The 26,071-nt window shown below is 43.8% G+C and overlaps 1 protein-coding gene and 1 long non-coding RNA gene across 4 annotated transcripts in view; one reads left to right on the top strand and one right to left on the bottom strand.

Annotated features, from left to right (window-relative positions):
- Positions 1 to 25,217, bottom strand: part of DENND3 (DENN domain containing 3) — a 53,384-nt gene extending 28,167 nt beyond the window's left edge. The window contains exons 1-9 of one of the 3 annotated variants that reach the window (XM_073590412.1): positions 25,130 to 25,205; positions 24,561 to 24,685; positions 4,684 to 4,963; positions 4,298 to 4,413; positions 3,997 to 4,136; positions 2,984 to 3,095; positions 2,575 to 2,694; positions 1,961 to 2,179; positions 253 to 380 (exon numbers count right to left, since the gene is read on the bottom strand). In XM_073590412.1, the coding sequence (XP_073446513.1) occupies positions 253 to 380; positions 1,961 to 2,179; positions 2,575 to 2,694; positions 2,984 to 3,095; positions 3,997 to 4,136; positions 4,298 to 4,413; positions 4,684 to 4,963; positions 24,561 to 24,647 (1,202 nt within the window). In that variant the 5' untranslated portion in view covers positions 24,648 to 24,685; positions 25,130 to 25,205. Of the gene's footprint in view, positions 1 to 252; positions 381 to 1,960; positions 2,180 to 2,574; positions 2,695 to 2,983; positions 3,096 to 3,996; positions 4,137 to 4,297; positions 4,414 to 4,683; positions 4,964 to 24,560 lie in introns of all 3 variants that reach the window. The other 2 variants (XM_073590414.1, XM_073590415.1) reach the window with 2 other exon arrangements.
- LOC141101352 (uncharacterized) lies at positions 17,779 to 24,288 on the top strand. Its single transcript, XR_012234949.1, has 3 exons — positions 17,779 to 17,853; positions 20,490 to 20,768; positions 22,581 to 24,288. It is a non-coding gene; the product is annotated as an uncharacterized lncRNA (long non-coding RNA).
- Positions 25,218 to 26,071: the final 854 nt, after the last annotated feature.

Below are 26,071 nucleotides of genomic sequence, written 5' to 3'. Positions count from 1 at the left end.
ATTATTAATCACTGTATAGAAGTAGTTAAGTTTTAGAAACAAAATCTAATAATTTTATTTACATTGTGCCAATAAATTCCCTAGCACTTTATATTAGATACTGAAGGATAGGTTCACTGTTGGGTTTCGGACAACCCCTCTAAGGATTATTCAGGAAAGTTGTGCGAATGTCACAAAAGTCCATGACGAAACTCCTGATATGTGTGATAGAAACAAAAGAAAACAGGTTGAGCGATAATCAGAATCACTTACCTGCATATAAAGCTCTCCGCAGCCATTACTGGCATGTCCGGGACCTCGCAGTCCTCACAGTCTCTCTCATTCCAGGAGAAGGAAATGTTGCCGTTATCAATATCGATTAGTACTAAATCCTCTCCTTCCTTAAAAAAAAAAAAAAAAAAAAAAGAAGGATCAGACAATCAAATCCGTCATCAACGTATTAGTGATGTAAAGTTTACGATAATATACATTATGGAGAAATCCCGATCCTTTCTGTACATTAGCCGCACACTCACCGCTCATCGTGGCTACTACATAACTACAATTCCCCTTAGTTTACAGCAGGTTTGCATTAATGACTTGGCGTCTGCTCACATACATGACTGTGAGCATTCCTCGGTGTAATCATAGTATCGCTCTACACAACATGGAGAGCGAGGGGGTGAATCAGTTTGTGACCAGTTTAGTGACCTCTGCTGAGTCAAGAAACCATTAAAACATCATAAAATACCAATAATGTGAGTCACCGGGGCATAGGAGTGCAGCTCTGAAGGCTGCGTCACCACTGGAAAGAGCTGGATGCACACAAACATTCCCCTATCCGGATATATGGGACTGTCCACTCTAGAACACCTGATTATTGTTAATGTATCTAGTGCTTTATTTTTTATTTTTTTGGAAGATCCAAATTCTCTGCAAAGTCATAGGGGCCATTAGACGCTTACTTCATGCGATGTTATAACTGATGTCAATGTATAATCAATAAGCAGCAAGATCCAGAGCGCCCCCAGTGGTGACTGCAGATGGGCGCAATTAAAAGGGAATGTCTCCAGGATTTTGCCACTACTGTAAATCTGAAAGCAGCATAATGTAGAGACAGAGACCCAATTCCAATGAAGTGTCATTTACTGGGCTGCTTGCTTTAGTTTTGATGCAAAAACAGTTCAACCAGCAGGAGATCAAAAGGGGACTTATAAACCTGCAGGCAGTCCAACCACACCCCCACCAATGATTGGCAGCTTTCTGTGCACACTGTCCAATCAGTGGTGTGGGTGTTCAGGGCTCAGCATTCAGAGAACTGCTAGGTCTGCAGCAAAGAAAACTGACTTTATCAAAACTGTAGCAAGCAGCCCAGTAAGTGATATATCACTGGAATCAGGGTCTCTGCCTCAACATCCTGCTGCTCTCCGAAGGGGTCACAAAAACCTGGTTAACATTCCTTTTAAATGGGAATTATCAAATTTGTAAATTATCTCCTATCCATTGGAAAGGGGATAAATTCCTGATCACTGGGGGTCCGAGTGATCCCAAGAACTGGAGACCAAAGGAGCATTGTGTGAATGGAGAGGGGGGGGGGGGGTGGTCGATCATGCGTACTGGTACTCTATTCATTTGTATGGGAGTGCCAAAGACCAGCCGAGCACGGCGGTCAGCAATCTCTAGCGGTACCATTCAGAATTACTGGAGTGGCAATGCTCATGATCGACCATTGCTTTATTAACATGTGGTGCTTTAGAGTTCCAGTTCTTGAGATGAGTGGGAGTTCTAGAAGTCGGACCCTCAGCAATCAGGCAGTTATCCCCTACCTATTGAAAAGGGGGGAGGATTAGGAGACTAGAACGGGCCTGGTGACTCCTAGAAAAACAAAGATAATTAATATTCAAGTGGCTAATGCAAATGAGACCAATTAGTATTATGTGAGCATGTAAAAAAAAAAAAAACATGTACATCAATGGCCGACCTTGCAAACTTCCTTGTAGTGATCCAGGTGGCAGCCCATAAGAAAAGACGTCGGTGCCATGATGAAGTCCAGCATGTGCTGTGAGAGTATGGGCACAAATGTGTGCTGCCATTTGATGGGGTGGAGATAGACCATAAAACACTCCGCGACGAGGGTTAACAGGGCAAAATCCTTTGAGAAAAAGACAATTCTCTGCTCGGTCAGGATACAAGCCATGATCTACGGAGAGACCGTACACAATGTTAGAATGGACAATATAGACAGACACTAGGCTCAGACACTGACGTCTGTAGCACTGGGTAGGAGATGATTGTTACATCGGTGTGGGGTCCCCATTGATTGCTAGAACGGGGGACCCAAGGTAGGGTGATGAGAGTCTCAGAGACCTGGGAGCGGATGTACTCCCAACACTGTGCGTCTCTGGCAATGAAGAGAACAGTGTGACCTGCCACTCCACTCTGCTTCCCTGGTGGACACTGGCGAACAGGAGACAGGTGATATTTTTTTGTGGACTGGAACACCCCATTAACTGCATACAATCCAGACAGTAAAAGGTGTATGGTGCCGTCCTTTACACGGCTACCAAAATTCTCCAATGCTTTGTCAATAGTTACCTGTAACACCTGTTTCGGGGTGAAGCAGAGGAATGGCAGGTGAAGATCTAAATCAATTATTGGGCTTTCCAGATCTTCTCTTGAAGGGAAAACAATCTGCAGAGGTTTCATGCTGAACACCTACAGGGAAAACCGAGAGGAAAAAAAAAAAAAAAAGAAAATCAGCTCTGGATGTGACTAAAGCATAAGATACAACATCAAAGGGTTCCACAATATTATATGTAGATTTATGCTCTGCTTTACTGGCAGATATTCTCCAGGACAAATAAAACTTATTGATCACCACCACAAATAAATCCCTATAGAAACCCAGTATTTCCAGTATGGATGCCCTAGTCTCATGGGTAGCCATGTACATATGACAGAGCTTCTTCTCTATTCTGTACGATATAGTAGAGGTAGTCATTACCAGATGGAGGGGTCCCGGCGGAGGACAAGGAATCAGAGATAACTTTGCAGCAAACTCCTTAATACGATCATCAAAACTGACATTCCTACTGGACTTCAATTGTGAAAGGAGACTGAGAAAGGAGAAAGAAAAAAAAAAAAAAAAGATAAAATAGCGAAAGAAAGTTTGTTTGAACTGAATGATGCCAATTCTAAGATCGCCGCAGGTCTAGTAGCTGAAACTGCACATTTCTCCTACAGTGCCTACTATAGGACACATTTAGTAATGCATGAAAACCCAATAAGGTAAGTGGGAGGCCCTGTGATATCTGGTTGGTATTAGTCCTCCAAGGGAGGGGGGGGGGAGGGGGAAGAGATGATATCTAAGAAGGGGATTCCAACCATTTATCTGTTTACCCAAATAGGACATGAGCCCCTTAAATGGAAGAAATCCTAGCATTCAATAAAGATTTAGCTGCAGCATTGTTTCAAAGCTAAGAACACAAAAAATGCCGCTATCTGAAGAAGTTCTGTATACAGGAGGTGATCATATTGAAGTCAGTCAGCTGATCCCTTCACAACATTATAAAGTGGCCAAGCCTCCAATGACAATGTGTAATAAAATTGGCCTTGTACTGGACCCCATGGTGGTTCCCTTATCAGGGCACATCATGACTAACTTAATAAAATAGGGCCACAAAGGGATGTTTTATAACAGCATACAACTCCTCACCGATCTGATTGAGTCCAACCCTGATATATAATATATTATACATCAAGTTCATTTTACACAAGCAGATTTTGCCAATAGGTGAATATTTAGGATGCTTTTAAAAATGGTTAATGCAAACTTTATGGGGAACAAACAATTGTTAATACAAAAGTCCTGCCTCAATAAAATTTACATATCATTGGCAGATTGTCCCTTGTTTACACGGGGCATTGATTTGCCAACAAAATGTCAGTCAAGATAATGAAGGGGCCTTAAGTCTTGTATTGCAACCCAATTAAATAAAACAAGTATCCCTTTCTTACCATGATAGGCAGTCCTTTAGGGAATTATAGTACGGATATCTGGATATAACGCAAATGGCAAAAGGTACATAAGCCTCATATGTCTTGGTGCTACTCGTGGAGTCCCAGTAAGCCTGCCCGTTGGACATTCCAAATGAATCCTGCAGGGATAAGCAAGCTAAAAAATTATTATCTTAATCATCTACATTTCTCATACAAGTTAAAACAAGGACGGTGCCCTGGTTCTCAGAAGACGTAATCATCAGGTCTCATGAACGGATCCAAGGACCGGTAATTACAGACTACACAACACTAGTCATACCTGAATAGCCCGGGAGAACTGAGCAACAACGCCGTATGTCCTGTTCCCCAGAACGTCTGTAAATATAAGAAAATGGAAACGCTCCTCTTTAGGCGCTAAGGTCACTTGCATCCCCGCTGTAAAAAAAAAATAAATACAATAAACCCCTTAACCACCGATCCGCCTTTTAACGGCAGCAGTTAAGGGGCCTTATTCCTTAGCGTCGCTTTTTAACGGCTCTGAGAAATAACGGCTCTGAGAATAACTCCAGAGAACGCGATTCGGGTTGGTTTTTACCGTCCCGTCACGTTTGCCGTTAACAACTGAATAACGGCGGTTATAAAAAAAAAAAAAGTCCACTTTTCCATTAAGGGGTTAATAATAATAGAATGAAATGTTTTGTGTACCTGGAAAGCAAAGTTGGGGCAATCCAATCAGGTCGATGTCTTTAGGAACACTAAATTCCTCGGTGGAGGTCTCTCGGTGATCCGCATTATTACCGGTCCCAGATTCCACTTTGGGTCTCTCCTTTTTCTTCCGGAACGATCTCCTCTTCGCCACCCTCTGGTAAGGGCTCTGGACGGCGGTCGAGCTCTGTGCTTCTTCTTTTGATACAAAAGGAGGGACGAAAACCGAGGCGATTTCTGGTTCCAATATTTTAAGACTTCTTATACCTTTCTGGGCAACCTGAGGTAAAAAAAAAAAAAAAAAAAAACATTTCTTGTGCACAATCAGAGGTGTAAAAGAGTTTACACACTCGGCTGTCTCGCTAAACAATAGATCTCTTGCAATTCTCCTGCAGCAGGTTTCCCTTTAATGCACTCTCTACCTTCGCAAACCCCCAGGACTTGCTGCATAATATGAGGCCAGAAGCTCCCTGCGCCACACAGGGGAAAGTTTCCAGAAGGTGGGAATGAGAGAGTTCAATCTGGTACTTCATTCCTCTGAGGATTTTATGTGCACCCAATATGCACAAGTGCACCGTTCCCAATCAGTGAAAATCCCCTGCATAAGTAACATCCTGTGGATTTTCGTTACTGCACTTTCGTTTTATCCTGTTTTATCTTGGTTTCTTTATCCTATATAGCTTTCACATATTTAGCCTTTTTTGTAATTTCTAACAAATTAATAAAGCATTTGTAATTTTGCATTTCTGTTTTTATTTTTAACCCTTTGGTTTTGTAGGATTTGGTAATGTTATCCTTGCCTACACTGCACACTAGGCTCAATAGTAAAACTCCTAAAACCAGAAAAATGTCTTTATGATAGGATCTCTGCATCCTTACTTTTAGCTTTACCTCAGCCCATCAGCCAGTCAAATTATAAGCTTTTCGTGTTTTTTTTCTTTTTTAATTATTTCCTCCTTCCATTTCTGAGTTTTAGGTACTGCTATGGACACGACTTTCAACCCGATTTTGGATACACCATTTCCTTTACATCTAGCCTTGACTATTGTTAACTTACCTACGCCATCATGAATTCTATGCCTTTGATATCATTTGCTTATTCTTCATTAACTTTAAAAATAGCTGTTTGACCATGCTCGCTTACATTTGTTGCTTTGTGTATTTTGTGAAGACCAAACGTGGTTCCAAAAATCAGTCCCTTCTCTGACATCACTTCCTGCTCTCCCCACTCCCTGCATGCACTCTTCCAATAACACTGATGATATTGAGGGTACTTTGTATTGCCTACAGGGTGGGAAATTACACCTGGCAAGTTTTGTTTTTTTGCAAACTGCAAAGCAAATCTCAGTGTTAGAATTCACGTAGAACCATGAATTTCAGTAAATTTCACTGGAACTCAATCATCAGTGAACCAATCCGATCATGTCTACTGAAGTGTTAAGGATGAGTGGATCGTTTGAAACATTTCTGATGTCAGTTTTTTTGGAAGGTTAGTTTTGTTGGAGGCTGGTTTTTGCCTTTATTTGCAGCAGATTTATCAAGTGTCACAAAATGTTTTATAAAAAAAATAGAGCACTGTTACATTGAGAACTTTGTCTAGAACTGTTTCAACACTTTTTACTCCAATCATTACTAAAGTGAGAACTGTGACTTTTTCCAACTTTTTAAAAATTGCAGTTTAGGAACCTGGTTTAAACCTAACTGCATAACAAATAGAGATGAGCAAATTGATTAGCAGGACCCTGGGCCAGCGGTCACATCTACGGTCCTTGGAGTTATGCCATTGATTCGGGCAAGAAGGAGGTGGTACAGAGGGCTCCCATCTGGTGGCCACTGACTACTGGCGTGCTTACTTGAGCAGGGTCAGGTAATAGCTAACCATGTCCACTTTATGCCTCACTTGTAAAATATGGCAAGGCTAGTGTAAAACTGCAAATTTAACAACTTTGCTTTTTACAAAACCCCTTGTTCCAGGAGCCCAAACTTTTTTTCTCCACAGACATCGCTGTATTAGGGCTGTTTTGCAGCAGGAGGGGATGTAATCCCATAGAATGTACTTTTCTGGGATGAAATAGTGGCAGGGTTGAGAATACAACAGTATGAGTCATGGGCAGGAAGCCCCCCCTATACTTATGATGTATTTATACCAGTAACTCGGAAAATCACTGCATGTGGCCTCCGATCCTGCACGTACAAGGTCACCACGTCCGTGCGGGTACATGGCCAGGGACGGCTTAAAAATATGCAGAAACCATGTAAAGTTATAGATCTGAGCACAATATCTACAGGATGATCTGCTGCGGGTCTGAAGAAGGATTAGACCCATTTAACTCAGGCAAGAGGTATTGGGGGAATTGTATGCAGAACTGTACCCTTCATGTGCATGAGACGAGGATGAGCATTAGTTTTCACACGGACTTCGGCACCTATGCAAAATTCTTCAAGAATGTAGTAGGATGCGGAGTGGAGATGCAAGACGCGGAGCGGAGATGTAAAACGCGCGTCAGGTCGCCCTCATTACTTTATTGTTACAAAGCAAGACAAGAAAGAAAACAAAGAACACTCATAGGTGGACTGTGATAGATCCATGTCCAAATGGATTCCAACTGATCCTGGCACATTACATGCAGTAGTTGGTCCCCAATTTTACTCCGGAAATAACAGAAAAAAAAAAAAAATCTCTTGTAACAGAATACAAAGTGGCGCTCCTGCCCTTTCATTCTCCAGATCAGGAGCTGAGCCGGGGCCATCTGTGGCAGATGTCAGCTGTGTCACACAGTCAGCATCTGCCTGCAGCAGCAGCAGCAACTGGAGTGAGCTCCAATCCTAGCGATTTAACCATGTAAATGCTGCTGCCAATCACTGAACATGGCAAATAAAATCAGCTTTCTGATGCATGCATGTTACGGCTCCCATCGGCCACCCAACGTGGCGATCAAGCGTTGCTGTTGGGTAACCATGGAGCAGCAGGGCCTGCTGTCAACTTAGTCCTCCTTTGAAACCCAGCAATCCCAGGTTGATGTTTCTTTGAGGGGCTTGGGGAAGGGGGAACAGGATTTAAAAAATTATAGTAAAAAGTAGAAAGTTTTTAAGAATATATTAAAAGTAAAAAGACAAAAATGCAATTCAATACCCTTGTCACTCCATTAAAAGTAAAGAAATTATTAATAAATAAAAAAAAAAAAAAAAGGGTAAGAAAACACAAAAGCGCAAAAAAAAAAAAAAAAAAAAAAAAATTGTGTCGGGAAGGTGTTATGGGGGTGATACAAATCAGCGCTTGGTTGTGTGTGAAAGAACAAAAGCGAAGCGTCCTACTCCGTACAATCACGTCTCTTTCTGGTAAGAGGGAGAGGTTTTGGAGTAGACGGGTCAGATTTTCCGTTCTGGGGAATGCCCCCTTTACCTCCAGCCGACGGACACCAGTCATGTGTAAACCAACAGTAAGCTGTGTATTTTACATAGAAAATCCCGTCTGCCGGCCCCATCCACGTTCAATGACAGGTCTGAGCACAAAGACTCTTCCTCATTACCCAAATAGCTGCAGTTAGAAATGTAGTACAGTTGTGCTCAAAAGTTTCTTGGCCTTTTTTCAGAGAGTATGAATGATAGCACCAAATCTTTTTCTCCACTCATGGTTAGTGGTTGGGTGAAGCCATTTATTGTCAGACTACTTTGTTTTCTATTTTTAAATCATAATGACAACCCAAAACATCCAAATGAGCCTGATCAAAAGTTCACATACCCCATTTCTTAATACCGTGTATTGCCCCTGCTAACATCAATGACAGCTTGAAGTCTTTTGTGGTAGTTGTGGATGAGGTTCTTTATTTTCTCAGATGGTAAAGCTGCCCACTCTTCTTGGCAAAAAGCCTCTAGTTCCTGTAAATTCCTGGGCTGTCTAGCACGAACTGCGCGCTTGAGATCTCCCCAGAGTGGCTCAATGATATTGAGGTCAGGAGACTGAGATGGCCACTCCAGAACCTTCACTTTGTTCTGCTGTAGCCAATGACAGGACTTGGCCTTGTGTTTTGGATCATTGTCATGTTGGAACGTCCAAGAATGTCCCCTGCGCAGCTTCTGGGCTGATGATTGAAAATTTGCCTCCAGTGTTTGCTGATAACGTGCTGCATTCATCTTTCCTTCAACTTTGACCAAGTTTCCTGTGCCTTTGTAGCATCAGTGATCCACCTCTGTGCTTTACAGTAGGAATGGTGTTCCTTTCATCATAGGCCTTGTTGACCTCTCTCCAAATGTAATGTTTATGGTTGTGGCCAAAAAGTTCAGTTTTGGTCTCATCACTCCAAATTACCTTGTTCCAAAAGTTTTGAGGCTTGTCTCTGTGCCGTTTTGTGTATTGTAGGTGAGATATTTTGTGGCATTTGCGCAGTAATGGCTTTCTTCTGGCGTCTTGACCATGCAGCGCATTTTTCTTCAAGTGTCTCCTTATTGTGCATCTTGAAACAGCCACACCGCTAGTTTTCAAAGAGTCCAGTATTTCAGCTGATGTTTTGTCATTTTTTCTTTGCATCTCGAACAATTTTCCCTGGCAGTTGTGGACAACATTTTTATTTGTCTACCTGACCGTGGTTTTCTTTTTACAGAGCCCCTGATTTTCCATTTGTTAATCACAGTTGAACACTGCTGACTGGCATTACCAATTCCTTGGATATCTTTTTGTATTCCTTTCGTATTTTATACAGTTCAATTAGCTTTTCCCGTAGATCCGTTGACAATTCTTTTGCTTTCCCCGTGACTCACAATCCAGAAATGTCAGTGGCTGGATGAAAGATGCAAGAGTCTGTCTGGATCCAAGAAACTCACTCAGCTTTTATGCGCACACACTGATTACAAGCAAACAGGTCACGGGTGAGGATGTTACCTTTAGTAGCCATTCCAACCCATTTGTGTCAACTTCTGTGCATGTTCTCAGGCCAAAATCACCAGGGTATGTAAACTTTTGATCAGGGTCATTTGGATGTTTTGGGTTGCCATTGTGATTTCAAAAGAGAAAACACAGTAGTTTGACAATAAATGGCTTCATCCAACCACTAACCATGAGTGGAGAAAACGTTTTAGTGTTATTCATATTCTCTGGAAAAAAAAAGGCCAAGAAAGCAGAAATTCTGCCGGGGTATGTAAACTTTTGAGCACAACTATAGGTCTTCTGATTCACTATCTCACTTATCCCATGTGTCAGGCATTGCAGTAGCTTGGTTACAACCATACACATACTGACAGTTATTTGTGGTTGTAAACATGGATACCTAAGCTACTGCAATACACATGGGGTAAGCGACATAGCAAATCAGAAGAACTATACTACTTCTAATTGGAGGTAATTGCCAAGTTGAATATTATTACACTTACTACATATTGGGATAGGATCTTGAAGATGGGAATACCCCTTTAAGTTTCTATCATCTTCAGTTTTTTCACAGTTGACAGGATCTCTGATGGCAGTGAGTGAATGAGCACATTCATTATTAATACAAAGAAGGAATTAATAATTCTATCCCTGCCTGGTAATCAATATGGCGACTGTTACAGTGCTCATAATCTGGCTTTCCTATTCTGCTACGTGTGATTGCGATTGCATAGTTTTGAGCTGATCTTGTCTAACAGGAAATGAAAAGAGGAAAAATTGATAGGTAAAAAATAATATATTCCAACAAGACCGATAGGCCAAAAAAACAAAAAAAAAAAAAACAAATCCAGTATCGTGCAGTTCAATGTACATACGTGCGGTCATATTACTGCCATGTCACTAATACTGCACGGCTAATATTGTATAGGGTCAGAAGAGGTGGGGGAGACATGGACACTAGAAGATCTAACAGAAAATCCTTAAAAGGTCAACCAAGGTGACCATTTGGCAGAAGGGACTGACACCAGTTATAAGTGACTGGGATGGAATGACCCAGACTAAAGAAAACTTTAATAAAAAAAAAAAAAAAAAAAACACACACCACAACAACAACAACAACAACAACGCAATTTTGTTGTGGAGATGCTGTAGTGTTTCTGCAGATTTCAACAATAGCAAATAAAGATGGATGAAATTTGCAGGAGAAATTTCCATATTGAAATCCATAACAAGAACCACGATCTAGATTTGGAATTTCTGATGTGGAAAGTGGCTATGTGACAGCCCAGTACTGGCCTGGTGGAGGGTGAGAGGGGACTTGTCCTACTCCGGGGTGTTCCGTTAACATCTGCATGAAGGGGGGGGGGGAGGGGGGGGGAAGAGACCCATTGTGTCAGACTCCTGATGGAATGAAAAAAAAAAAAAAAAAAAAAAAAAAAAAGTGTGAGGTGGCATCCCATCCAAGCCACCAATCCACTACATGACTGGGGCGGAGCAGTGACCTCATGCTGGCAATTCGAGTGGAGCTTAGTTTCCACATAGAGCAGGAGACGGACCACAAAGAATGTACAAGTGCTTCTCACTAAATTATAAGATCATCAAAAAGTTACATTTATTTCAGTTCTTCAACACAAAAACTATTTAGTCATTACACACAGAGTGATCCATTTCTCCCATTGGGCTGAAAATCCTCGTTAACATATTATACATGCCACTGCATTCTGACAGTGGTTGCCGCTAATCATTTTCTCATTATCTTTAATGGGTTAATGTACAAAGTGCGTCTAAAAACAAGTGCTATCGCATCTTGCACTACCTTTTTTGCTAATTGCTAATTTCAATACTGGTTTGGTTAGCCTTGATTTAGGCATACACAGGTTTATTAGCTTTTCCTGTACAGAGGGGAGTTTGTCGCCCCAGGTACAGGAGCTTCTTACAAAATAAGAATATCATCAGAAAGTTAATTTACTTCAGTTTTTCAATACAAAAAGAGTATTCTATAGAGTCATCACACACAGAGTGATCTATTCCACGGGTTTATTTCTGCTAATGTTGATGATTATGGCTTACAGCCAGTGAAAACCCAAAAGTCATTATCTCAGTAAATTAGAATACTTTAACACCAGCTTGAAAAATGATTTTAAAATCCGAAATGTTGGCCTACTGAAATGCATGATCAGTAAATGCACTCAATACTTGGTCGGGGCTCCTTTGGCATCAATTACTGCATCAATGCGGCGTGGCATGGAGGCGATCAGCCTGTGGCACTGCTGAGGGGTTATGGAAGCCCAGGTTGCTTTGATAGCAGCCTTCAGCTCGTCTGCATTGTTGGGTCTGGGATCTCCCACCTTCCTCTTGACAATACTCCATAAATTCTCTATGGGGTTAAGGTCAGGCGAGTTTGCTGCCAATCAAGCACAGTGATACTCTATCTATTCTCCCTACAGGTACGTCACTCAGCTTTCCACAAAGACTTCTTACCTCTGCACATAGCATTCACTTGGTAGGTCTCTCAACTAACCCCCTGCTTTACCCCAGTATTATTTATGACCTTGTTCACTTTGGCTTGATCATATGCATCTGGTCCACTCTTAATTATCTGACCAAGAGGAGCACAGACCACTCCTCTCAGCTTCACACCTGAATGCACTTTGTAGCACATATATTGCATAGCACAAGTCTGCCAAGACTTTAGTCTGCAGTGTGTATCCTAGAAGACTTTCTGATAACCCCACTAATCCCTACACCTAGTTACGAACTGTTCATTTCTTCTTCAATCCTTCCAATCCATCTCACCTCTTCCTCAGATCTGTTCCTTAACATACAATCCTGTCTCCAAACACAGACAGCCCCCTCATGCCCTCTCCTGCTCCCACTATCTCTGCTCCTCCTCACTGCTGGCGATATCTCTCCAAATCCTGGTCCTCCTCACCACATTCCCACAGTCATTTCTACCTCCCATCCACACCCAATCACAACTTTCCGTAACCACTCCAACCTTATACACATTCGCCCAGCCCCAGCTTCCCCAGTCCCACTAACAGGAGCGCTGTGGAATGCTCGCTCTGTCTGCAACAAACTTTCTTTCATCCATGATCTTTTTATTACTAACAAACTTTCCTGTTGTGAGCTCATTTTCTCGTTCACCTTTGATGTCTGATGAACTCCCTCTGCTGGTGAAAGGAGGTGGTGAAACTAATTTGGATGGGAGAGACCTGTCACCTGAACATTTGGATTGCGATTGGACATCAGGAATCTCTGAGTGGATATAAGGCAGCCGACGCCCTGTAGGGTTGCTGGTGATTTCTCTGCTCTGAGCCCTGGCCTCCAGTTCAGTTCCTGTCTTCTAAAGCTAAGTTTTGCTCTGTTATTGTTCCATGAGATTTTGTCTGATTTGCTTAGTTTTGTGTTCAGCTGCCCCGGCTGGGGCTTTGCTGAATTTCCATTTTGTCCCTGATCGGTTTAATCTCTTTTGCTGTGTCTTCAGAATATATCGGAGTGCTGATATAGGGATTTTGAAGTCTAGTGACTTCAGGGCCGTTTTTCCTATCAGACGTGTTGGAACATTTTTGGTAGGGTTTTTGCGGATTGCAGCCAGCATCTTTTCTGTCCTGTCCTATCTAGTTAGTTGGGCCCCATCGTTTGCTCTGCCTGTCTTTCTGTCTGTGTTTGTGTTTTCACCGACAATACATGTTGGGGGCTGTCTATTGCTTTGGGGTCTGCTCTGGGGCAGTTTAGATTTCCCCTTTCTTTAGGCTTATGTAGCTCTCCGGCTGTGACGAGGCGTCTAGGACCACCGTAGGAACACTCTACGGCTACTGTTAGTTGTTGTGAATAGGATCAGGGGTCTGCAATCCGCTAGCTACCAACCTCTCCGGTTTTCTGGACTTAGCTTGTATTTTTGTTTTTTCCTCCTCCGGTGACTCATTCATAACACTTTCCTTCCTCACCATCACCGAAACCTCACTCACCTCTGACACAGCCTCTCCTGCTGCACTCTCATATGGTGGATTCCACCTTTCCCACACCCCCCGCCCCAGCTGCAAGCATTGTGGAGGAGTTGGTTTTCTCCTGTCAGATAACTGCTCCTTCACCCCAATCCCACTGCCGCCCTCTGTTACCCTCCCTTCCTTCGAGGTGCACTCTGTGCGCATCTACTCCCCCTCCAACCAGCTGTCATATACCGCCCTCCAGGGTCAGCCACCACCTTCTTTGACCACTTCACCACCTGGCGACTTCATTTCCTTTCCACTGATATCCCCACTATCATCTTGGGCGACTTCAACATCCCCATTGACACTTCCCTCTTAGCTGCCACTAAACTTCTCTCACTTCCTCCTTCGGCCTCACTCAATGGTCTTCTGCAGCCACTCACAAAGATGGCCACACACTGGACCTCATCTTCACCCGCCTCTGCTCCCTATCTAGCCTCTCTAACTCACCTCTTCCTCTCTCTGACCACAACCTACTTACATTCTCTTCCCTCTCCTCCTCAGGTCCACAATCCCCACCTCAAAAACTCACACACCCTCGCAGAAATCTTCAACACCTTGATCTACACTCACTGTCTCAATCCCTCCTCCCTCTTACAGACATAAGTTCCCCAAACAACGCGGATGCCGCTGCCGCTCTATATAACACCACAATAGCTGTAGCTTTGAAATCAGTTGCCCCTCTCAAACATACCAAAACTCGCAAAATCAACAAACAGCCCTGGCACACCAGTCTGACCAAAGAACTGAGGCGGGATTCCAGGGCTGCTGAGCGGAGATGGAAAAAAATCCCACTCCAATGAGGACTTCATCACATTCAAACAGTCCCTCACTACTTTTAAGGCCACACTCGCTGCAGCAAAACAAACCTACTTCTCATCTCTCATATCCTCCCTGTCTCACAACCCTAAACAGTTATTCAACACCTTCAATTCTCTCCTCCGCCCCCCAGCACCTCCTCCCTCTCCACTCATCTCAGCTGAAGACTTTGCCATATTTTTCAAGGAGAAGATTGATAACATCAGAGACAGTTTTGGTCAACAACCCCAAGTGCCCTTCCTCCTACCTGCCCTGCCCTCCTCCCCCAAAACCAACTTCTCCACCATTACAGAAGATCGACTTTCCACTGTACTCTCAAGATCACATCTCACTACCTGTGCACTTGACCCAATCCCATCCCACTTCATCCCAAACCTCACCACAGTCTTCATCCCAACCCTAACCCACCTCTTCAACCTATCACTAACAACTGGTGTTTTCCCCTCAAGCTTTAAACATGCCTCAATCACACCTATCCTCAAAAAGCCCTCTCTTGACCCATCCTCTGTATCTAGCTATCGCCCTATATCACTTCTCCCCTATGCCTCAAAACTACTGGAACAACACGTCCATCTTCAACTATCCTCCTACCTCTCTTCTTGCTCCCTCCTTGACCACTTGCAATCCGGCTTCCGGCCACACCACTCCACTGAAACTGCCCTAACTAAGGTCAACAATGACCTACTAGCCGCCAAGGCCAAGCGACACTACTCTGTCCTCCTCCTCCTGGACCTGTCCTCTGCCTTTGACACAGTGGACCATCCCCTATTACTACAGACCCTCTCATCTCTTGGTATCACAGACTTGGCCCTATCTTGGATTGCATCATACCTAGCAGACTGGACATTCAGTGTCTCCCATTCGCACACCACCTCCTCACCGCGCCCCCTATCCGTCGGAGTCCCGCAAGGTTCAGTCCTAGGGCCCCTGCTCTTCTCAGTTTACACCTTCGGCCTCGGACAGCTCATAGAATCTCATGGCTTTCAGTATCATCTCTATGCTGATGACACACAGATCTACATCTCTGGACCAGATATCACCTCCCTACTAAACAGAATCCCTCAATGTCTGTCTGCTATTTCATCCTTCTCCCCTAGATTTCTAAAACTTAATATGGACAAAACAGAATTAATCATCTTCCGCTCATCTCACGTGACCCCCCCCAACAGACCTATGCATTAAACGGCTGCCTACTCTCTCCAGTCCCACAAGCTCGCTGCCTCGGGGTAATCCTTGATGCTGATCTCTCTTTCAAACCACATATCCAAGCCCTTTCCGCTTCCTGCCGACTTCAACTCAAAAATATTTCACGGATCCGTACATTCCTCAACCAAGAATCTGCAAAAAGCCTAGTCCATGCCCTCATCTCCCGCCTTGACTACTGCAACCTCCTGCTCTGTGGCCTCCCCTCGAACACTCTCGCACCCCTCCAATCTATTCTTAACTCTGCTGCCCGACTAATCCACCTGTCCCCCCGCTATTCCCCGGCCTCTCCCCTCTGTCAATCTCTGCACTGGCTCCCCATTACCCAAAGACTCCAGTTCAAAATCCTAACCATGACATACAAAGCCATCCACAACCTGAGTCCTCCGTACATCTGTGACCTCGTCTCCCGGTACCTCCGCAACCTCCGATCCTCACAAGATCTCCTTCTGTACTCCCCTCTGATCTCCTCTTCCCACAATCACACACAAGATTTCTCCCGCGCATCCCCTCTACCACAACATATCAGACTCTCGCCTACCATGGAAACCTTCAAAAAGAACTTGAAGACCTACCTCTTCCGACAAGCCTACAACTTGCAGTAAGCACCGATCCACCAAACCACTGCACGACCAGCTCTACCCTCGCCTTCTGTATCCTCACCCATCCCTTGTAGATTGTGAGCCTTCGCGGGCAGGGTCCTCTCTCATCCTGTACCAGTCGTGACTTGTATTGTTCAAGATTACTGTACTTGTAATTATTATGTATACCCCTCCTCACATGTAAAGCGCCATGGAATAAATGGCACTATAATAAATATTATTATTATTATTAATAATAATACTGTTGTTTGTACACCAGGTATTGGTACTTTTGGCAGTGTGGACATGTGACAAGTCCTGATGGAGAACGATATTTCCATCTCCAAAAAGCTTGTCGGCAGAGGGAAGCATGAAGAGCTCTAAAGTTTCCTGGTAGACGGCTGCGCTGACTTTGGTCTTGATAAGACACAGTGGACTTACACCAGCAGATGACATGGCTCCCCAAACCATCACTGATTGTGGATACGTTACACTAGACCTTAGAAATCGTGGTCCCAGAGTCTGGAGGAAGAGTGGAGAGGCCACAATCCAAGCTGCTGGAGGTCTAGTGTGAAGTCTCCACAATCAGTGATGGTTTGGGGAGCCATGTCATCTGCTGATGTAGGTCCACTGTGTTTTATCAAGACCAAAGTCAGCGCAGCCGTCTACCAGGACATTTTAGAGCACTTCATGCTTCCCTCTGCCGACAAGCTTTTTGGAGATGGACATTTCATTCTCCAGCAGGACTTAGCCCCTGTCCACACTGCCAAAAGTACCAATACCTGGTGTACAAACAGGATCACGGCTTGATTGGCTGCAAACTTGCCTGACCTTAACCCCATAGAGAATCTATGGAGTATTGTCAAGAGGAAGATGAGAGACACCAGACCCAACAATACAGACGAGCTGAAGGCTGCTATCAAAGCAACCTGGGCTTCCATAACCCCTCAGCAGTGCCACAGGCTGATCGCCTCCATGCCACGCCGCATTGATGCAATAATTGATGCAGATGGAGCACAACCAATTATTGAGTGCATTTACTGATCATACATTTCAGTAGGACATTTCAGATTTTGCAATCATTTTTCAAGCTGGTGTTATGAACTATTCTAATTTACTGAGATAATGACTTGGGTTTTCATTGGCTGTAAGCCATAATCATCAACATTACCAGAAATAAAACATGTGATATAGATCACTCTGTGTGTAATGTCTCTATAGAATATAGGAGAGTCATTTTTTGCACTGAAGAAGTGAAATTAACTTTTTGTTGATATCCTAATGTTGTGAGAAGCACGTGTATAGTTTTTGCTTTTTTAGAATATTGTCTAAACCATTGATTTCTCAAACCGACTGAGGAAACTTCAAGGTTAATTAATGGGGTCGTCCCTTCTATAAAGCCGCACTTCAGCAGTTTCTATATTTTACCAAAAGTCTTTTTAGGGGATACAATATAATGGATACACACAAAACTCCTCGGTTCTACCTCTCTAAGTCACAAGTCATGTGAGCTGGTAATATACAGTAAGTAACCACAGTCTGCCTCATCGGTCGCTCCGTGGAGCTGCAGAAAGAACTGCTCAGTGGTAATGATTATTATGGGGCTGAGTCAGAAGCCGCACTGCGGAAATGAACTCGTCCTTCCATGGGTCACATCCTGTTCAGCCACAATCAGACGCTCACGAGGTGCAGAAGAGTTTATTAAAGCCGTGTATGTACCGAGAGATCAGTATTTGTTTAGTAGGCATGCCTGGTAATTTAGAATTATACTGCGGGGGGGAGGAATCAATGATGGGTAGGTAGTAAAGGTACTGGGAGCACACTGGGCGTGAGGTTTCTCCGGAGAGGAGTCTATGGAATACTGTTTACACTGGCAATTATTGCTCTGTATCCTTTATCCCAGTCACTAAAGACGGAATTCTGTGTGATACATTGTAGCAAACTGTCAGAACAGGGGGGAGATTTGTGCATCTGCTTTCTAAAGTGAATACATTTGTAGCAAGGGCTTAGAGGGTTGGTCCACTTTCTAAAAAGCTGCATTGAACACTGATCTCATCTTAATAGCATGGTGCTCCGGTCAGGAAGATGGGTACATATGAATGGGCATCTGTGGTGCTACCTAGAAAGCAAGAGAGTTGGTGGTAGCCGCTTAATCCAGTGTGTAATATCTTGGGAAAGTTGCAGTCTATTGACTAAAGCGGGGCTATGATGTGCAGCCGATGAGACGGCCAAAGGCTGCTCCACTGCCAGGCGGCCTACAAAGCACAGACAGTTTTAGCTTTTCATGGTATTTACAGCTTCCACTTACCTCAGCCCTGGCAAGGGTTAAAACAAAAAGACTAAAAATTACACTGCACTAATTCAACTACAAGTTTACAGAAAAGACACAGAAAATGTAACACCACAGCACCGAGCCCGGAATGTGGCCGGACTGGTTCTCACTATACCCAAGTGCTCAATTTACACCTGGATGCTGAATGCACGAGTGAGTGATAAGACACACAGCGAAAAAAATTATACAGTCATAACCATGTACATACAGGGAACCAATATAGCAGTTATATTCTTGTACATAGGAGCAGTATTAGTTATATTCTTGTACATAGGAGCAGTATTATAGTAGTTATATTCTTGTACTCAGGGGCAGTATTATAGTAGTTATATTCTTGTACATAGGAGCAGTATTATAGTAGTTATATTCTTGTATATAGGGGCAGTATTATAGTAGTTATATTCTTGTACATAGGAGGCAGTATAATAGTAGTTATATTCTTGTACATAGAGGGCAGTATTATAGTAGTTATATTCTTGTACATAGAGGGCAGTATTATAGTAGTTATATTCTTGTACATAGGGAGCAGTATTATAGTATTTACATTCTTGTACATAGGAGCAGTATTATAGTAGTTATATTCTTGTACATAGGGGCAGTATTATAGTAGTTATATTCTTGTACATAGGAGCAGTATTATAGTAGTTATATTCTTGTACATAGGAGCAGTATTATAGTAGTTATATTCTTGTACATAGGGGCAGTATTATAGTAGTTATATTCTTGTACATAGGAGCAGTATTATAGTAGTTATATGCTTGTACATAGGGGCAGTATTATAGTAGTTATATTCTTGTACATAGGAGCAGTATTATAGTAGTTATATGCTTGTACATAGGAGCAGTATTATAGTAGTTATATGCTTGTACATAGGGGCAGTATTATAGTAGTTATATTTTTATACATAGGAGCAGTATTATAGTAGTTATATTCTTGTACATAGGAGCAGTATTATAGTAGTTATATTTTTATACATAGGAGCAGTATTATAGTAGTTATATTCTTGTACATAGGAGCAGTATTATAGTAGTTATATTCTTGTACATAGGGGCAGTATTATAGTAGTTATATTCTTGTACTCAGGGGCAGTATTATAGTAGTTATTTAGTTGTACACAGGGAACCAGCTAACATTTATACTGATGCATAATGGGAAAAGTAAAAACTATTTCACGAAATATCTTTAGATATTATTTATGGTGCTTGTGGTACTATGAAAATGAACCCCTCATTCTACCTTGCTGTTAGGCCGGAATCACTACCATACAACACGGCCGAGGGCTATGTGATAAAACATCGTATATCGCTCGGCCCAGTGTTACTCTATGGGGCAGCTCAGATCTGCTATTATTTTCTCATTCCGAATAAGTCTATGGGTGCGAGTGAGCCAACACACAGCATCGGATATCACTTGAGGGCGGTGCGATAGCAGAGGAGATGGAGAAATTAATTTCTCAGTCTCCTCTGCAGCTAGGCGCCGATCCTCTCTGTACAGTCGTATGACACTTGGCACACTCTCGAAACAGCCGAGTGTCATTAACATATCGCAACCAATGCCATACGTTGGTGTGACTCCAGCCCAAGTGTAAGTTGCAGTGTGGTTTTTTTTTTGTTTTTTAGAATTTCAGACATAGCCTTGATTTAAAAGAAATAATAAATATGGCATCTGCCTGTTGAAACAAAATATAGGGGATATCCACAGGACTCTCAGGGGCTTCTTCAGTGCAAACAAAACAATGTTATTTCTATTGTTCACTATTCACCCTTAACCTCAAGCTTCTCATTCTCAGCTGCCAAAGACTAAAACCTTTTGCCATTTCACAATCTTAACCTTGGTTCCCCTTCGTTTCCGCAGTTTTGAGGTTTGTGGTAACTTTTGTTACTAGCAACTAAACACCAATAGAGAGATGAATTAAAAAGACGGTTATATCGCCTTCGTTTATAAGATTATACATTTTCTTTGAATAGAAGACAAGAGAAATGCTACGTAGACTCTTACTGATAATCTACTTCTAGGCTCCCTGGCTGCCCGACTATAGAGACAACTGTGCTTCCCTAAATCCCACAGGAATACCAATTCCCTCCTTGCATCAATTGCTACCGTCACAATCAATGCTGCAATATTAAGAAGAAATTCCCCCTCTAAACCACCAGGGAAGATGGAGTCAGTGCCTCGAGACCACCAGGGAAGATGGCGTCAGTGCCCCGAGACCACCAGGGAGGATGGAGTCAGTGCCCCGAGACCACCAGGGAAGATGGAATCAGTGCCTCGAGACCACCAGCATCACGTTTTCTGTGAGTAAGGTGTACCATAGATGGCAAGATGTCTCGTGAACACAGTGGACGCCCTTAGAACTGCTTCTCAATTAATCCCTTCCTTCCTCATGACAAAGGGAATGAATGTGTGCATCACATGGAAATGTTTCCGATGTGATACATCAAAAGTTTCCGGAGATAAAAATGAGAAATTTTAAAAGATTGTTTAGGATTTTTTTTGAAGAAGAAGCGTCACAAAGCTGAGAATGCATAAAACTCACCTGGACAATCCCCTGCGGACCCTGCACCGCTGCTTCAGTGGTAATGTTGGCCTTTGTTAGACACCTTTTTTTTGATCCCCCTACCTCACCCCCCTGAGAAAATTTTTGCCAAGCAGTGCTGCTTGCAGAGTCCTAGCTACTCGCATATTGGCAAACTGGCACACGACACACCGTTAGTATTCAACAAGCAGGACTGTTTGCTGAAAAATGTACTCAGGGTGGATCACCCCTTTATCTGCCCTGCGATTATGTGTTTATCATGTGTTTTTGACCTATGCAGCCAAAGGCCTGACCGGTGACTTGCTGACTGTGATTGGCTGCGGTGGTCACATGCACGCGATTTGCAGATCATCTCGCCAGGGAAGTTAGAGTCAATCAGGGCCACCAGAAAATCGACAGGGGACTGACCAGATACTTGACAGTTATTGATTTTACTTACTTTTTAATTCCACAGAGCTTTACAGACATTATCAGCGCTCTCCCCATTGAAGCTTAGTATCTACATTCCCTATCAGAATGTTTTTGGAGTGTGGGAGGAAACAGGACAACATACAAACTCCTCCAGATGTTGCCCATGGTGGGATTTCTTGCACGGTGTCAATTGTTTTGTACAACCCCTTTAAAACACAGTTTCCTCCCCTCTGTCAATCGTTAAAATAAGGGTTTTGATCCATTCTCATATCTCCCGTGTGCCCCCCAGGTGGAAAGACAGATAGTAACCCAGCTTGAAGGGTTGTCTCACTACTTTGGTATTGATGACCTAGCCTTAGGATAAGCCACATTGGTGAGGTCCGACACTATCAAAATAGTGGAACACCCCTTTAAGATGAGTTTGGAAAGCCAAATAACTATCTCCAATCTTACCTCCGTCTATGCCGTGTCTTACAAGTAGTTTACCTCAAAGTTGCGGACCACCACAAAGACACAGGACACATTGCCAATGAAGCAGCCAGCAGCCGCCATCAGACTAGACACAGGCGGCGTACGGTCGTCTATGGTGGTCTGGTAGTGGTCAGGACGGGCAACAGGCAAAAGGACGGGGTGCAAAATACAAGGACAAGCAGGAACTAACTTCTGTGGAGAGTCAGGAAAAAACAGACTATTACTCCAGAGAATAAAACCCCTTCACAACCCAGACGTGTTTTTCTGGTCTTAATTTTTCCTTTTGCTTATTCTAAGAACCATACATTTTTCATTTTTCTGCATCAACGTAGCCATTGTATAAGGAAGGAGCTGTAGTTTTGAAGGACGTCGTTCACTTTACCATGCTTAAAAATAGCGGGGGGGGGGCCCCTCAAAGTGCGGAATGGGGGGGGGGGGAGAAGAACCCGTCCGCCATTTTCAACTTCTAGTTTTTGCAGGGGTTACGTGGTGAACATGATCAGGCAACGCAATCCTTCAGGTCAGAACCATTGCAGCGATCCTTAATTTGCATAGTGTTTTATGTAGATTTTAGTAGTTAAAAGAAAAAAAAAAAAAAGTGAACTTTGCAAAAAAATATCTTTGGTTTCTTTCACTGTTTTCTGAGACCAATAACCTACTTTTTCTACCACTGGTTGTTTTTGCACAGTCGGCCAGAACAGAGATGAGAATGACGGAATTGACAGTCCAGGTGGGTCACCAAAACGCCCAGCCACACGTGACTTGGGCCCACCTTGCTTTCCTGTCTGTGGTGGAAAAACATAAATAAGGAACTGAAGGAAGACGCCGATTTCTTCATCTCGTGCAGAATGTTTCACTATCCAATCACAACCTACAGCCCAAAAATCCTAAGTGGGCCTCCGATTTCCGATGGGGTTGGAATTTGGATTCATATATTGGAGCCTTAGTCAAATCGTTATTTTTTGGCAGTGTAAGGTCGAGCCTGATGTATAAATTCCATACATTCAGAGTGACATGTGCAAGCATGTCAACGCTCAGAGTCATCAGGAACTTCCCTGTGGTCATGTGACCCCCCCATCCCCCACCCTCCCGACACTTCGGGTCACCCGATCTGAACTACTCAGACCCCATCCATGACCATGGTTCATTTTAAAGGGGTACTCGGATCTAAGCAAGTGGTAAGTGATAACCCCAACAATGGCAAGAATTAGGCACTTGTGTTCATCCTACTCCAATTCGCAGCAAGCCTGCGGCCAGGAAGACGCATCGGAAAGTTGTGCATGCATCAAGCGTCTTCATGAAGGTGTGAAACAGCCGGCGTTGGCTGTATAAACACAGCCGACACCCATTATGCATGGTGCAGTCTCAACTCCTGAGCCCGCTCTAAACGCCCGATGTGTCTCGGGCCGACCACCAACGTGTGCACCCAGTCACTGACAAACATCGCATACCTGGAGATGTCACCGACATGACCCATGTCATCAGCCGCCAACCACGAACAGTGATGTCCTCTCTAGTCCAACCTGGAAATTTCCTGCTTCTTCCTCCCTAATCACTAAACTCTTAAAGATTTTACTTCAGAAATTTAAAAAAAAAAAAAAAAAAAAAAAAAAATTTTGTTGGTGTCATCATTTTCTGAGGCCCGGAACCTTTTTTTTTTCCTGTCGATTGAGCTGTATGAGGACTTGTTTTTTCGCTTTGCCATTTGTTGTTTTTATTATTAGTATCACTTTAGGGTAAATATGACGTTTTGATAGCTTTTTATTGCATTTATGGAGGTGCGAAGACGGGGAAAAGCAATTTATTATTTTTTTCTGTATTCGGTGTTTATCATACAGGTTAAATAATTTTATACTTTGACATATCGAACATGGACAAAAAAAATATGTTTTTAATATCATTTATTTACTTTTGGTAAAAAAAAAAAAAAAAAAAAGGAAAAATTCAAACTTATTTTAGTACTTTTTGCAATATTTTTCAGTCTCTTGCTGGACTTGATCGTTTTGTCGCTTACACTGCATATTGCAATGCTTCGTGAACTTACTCCCAGGCACAGGCTGGGCTTCACAGGAGTACGGAGATGGCAGTGCAGGAGTTCATTGTGTGGGGGCGATAAGCACCTGTATTAAGACCCCACTTAAATGCTGTTGTCATAAATTGCCAGCAGCATTTAAGTGGGTAAACCTCAGCAATCATTGTTCTCTATGGGGACAGCGGAGTAAGTCTAGCAGCAGCTTGACTACCTGGAGAAGCTGCCACCCATCCCCAACCGTCACATGGGGGGGGGGGACCCCCATATATATCTGATGGTTGACTATATGAAATGCAGAAAATAAATTGATCTCATCATGACGTCACACTGATGTAATTGGAGGGGGGGGTATGCCACTCAACCTTCCTGGTCTGTCTCTGATGTCACCAACAGGGGGGGGGGGGTATGACACCCGACCTACCTTGTCTATGTCTCTGATGTCAGCAACGGGGGGGGGTATGACACCCGACCTACCTTGTCTATGTCTCTGATGTCACCAACAGGGGGGAGGGTATGACACCCGACCTACCTTGTCTATGTCTCTGATGTCACCAACGGGGGGGGTATGACACCCGACCTACCTTGTCTATGTCTCTGATGTCACCAACAGGGGGGGAGGTATGACACCCGACCTACCTTGTCTATGTCTCTGAGGTCATCTATGGGGGGTCCTACGAGGACACAGATCTCCAGCAGTCCAGAGGGAAGCTGGGCATCCTCCATGTCTGCAGGCGGTGAGACTGATGAGAGCAGCTACAACGCTGGAGGAGCAGAAGAGGTCATCTTATCACCAGGCCGGCATCTGATGCCTCATTTCGGCTGGCAGATATAGGGCAATCAGTCCATAATGTGTCCTGTCACCGGCAGAGAATGGGCAGCCCCGAGGTTACACCTGCCCGTCACCAGCCATCCAGGTGGGCACCAAGGAAACAGTCACAATGTAACAGAATAATGACCAAATCCTTCCAGGAAAGGTTACATAGAACTCCAAGGGTGACGCGTGCTCCAGTAACACTTCCCAGGGAGCAATCGAATGCTCCGGTGATGAATCCACATCCCAAGAGGCCAAAGGATTCCCTGCCAGGAACAAAAGGGTCTATATGGAAGCCATATGGGGGCCCCGAGAGTGATGCTCAGAGTGCAAAGGCAGGAGGAAGCCGGGTGTCCAGAGGCACTGCAGAGACTATGGCGGTATTGTGTGGTACCTGAGTACAACCCTGCAGGCCTCAGGCTCCGGTCTCCCGCTGCCGACCCGCCTGCGTCTCCAGACCTGTGCCGCCTCCACCGCCGCGCTTCTCCTCAACTGCTGATAACATACCCGGGGCGTTCCCGACCTGTACACTCAGCCCCGCCTACTCCACTCAGAACCACGCCCACAGCGAGGAGCATTGTTTACAGTAACGATGCCAACTATGCCCTAACCACGCCCACAACATGGCGCTTGCATACGGTCATTACAAAAGGGGCGTGGCCTCTACCTGACTCTCGTGGCGCTGATGCATAAAGGCCTTCTAGGTGGGTGTGGCTTACTTTTTAGTGGCCAATCAGATGTTGCCCATGTAAATGAGTCCGCGTCCCTCCCCTTAGGCTGAGGAAAAGGGCGGGAAGTATCAGTCGACTCGCCTCACTGACATAGTGACACTTACCTCATGAGAGGGATGTCGCCTGTCATGTGAGGCAGCCGCCAGCTCAGCTCTCGGTGCGGCTCATGTGTCTCACCTGAGGGGCAGAGACGGGAGAGATCCGCTGTGAACACGATCACATTCATGTAGGGGAGAAAAAATAAAAACCATTTCCTGTATTTCTGCTCTCTCCTAAGTAAAAATAGCATTAACCCATAAGGAAAATAAAAAAACAACTATTATCTTTTTTTTGTCGTCTCACCTTCCTAAAAAATGGTAAAAGGAATGGTCTCTGATGACCTCAGCCTCACAGGGCTCCATCCGCGGAAAAATAAATGGCGCTATAAATAATAATAATAAATAGACAAGGTTCTGGTCTCCGAGAATGGCGACAGAAAAACTATTTTTTACAGAGCTGAGACTTTTTTTTATGACGAAAACATAAAATATAAATAGACGTTTATCATGAATCATGTCGCTGTGACCGCCAGACCAACGCCGGGAAGACAATGGCGTCGCGAGGGG

The sequence above is a fragment of the Dendrobates tinctorius genome, unplaced genomic scaffold (assembly GCF_039654945.1).
Source record: "Dendrobates tinctorius isolate UK_male_01 unplaced genomic scaffold, ASM3965494v1 ptg000116l, whole genome shotgun sequence".
NCBI lineage: Eukaryota > Metazoa > Chordata > Amphibia > Anura > Dendrobatidae > Dendrobates > Dendrobates tinctorius.
Note: the sequence above shows the minus strand (reverse complement) of the source record. Positions and strands in the feature narration are given on the sequence as shown.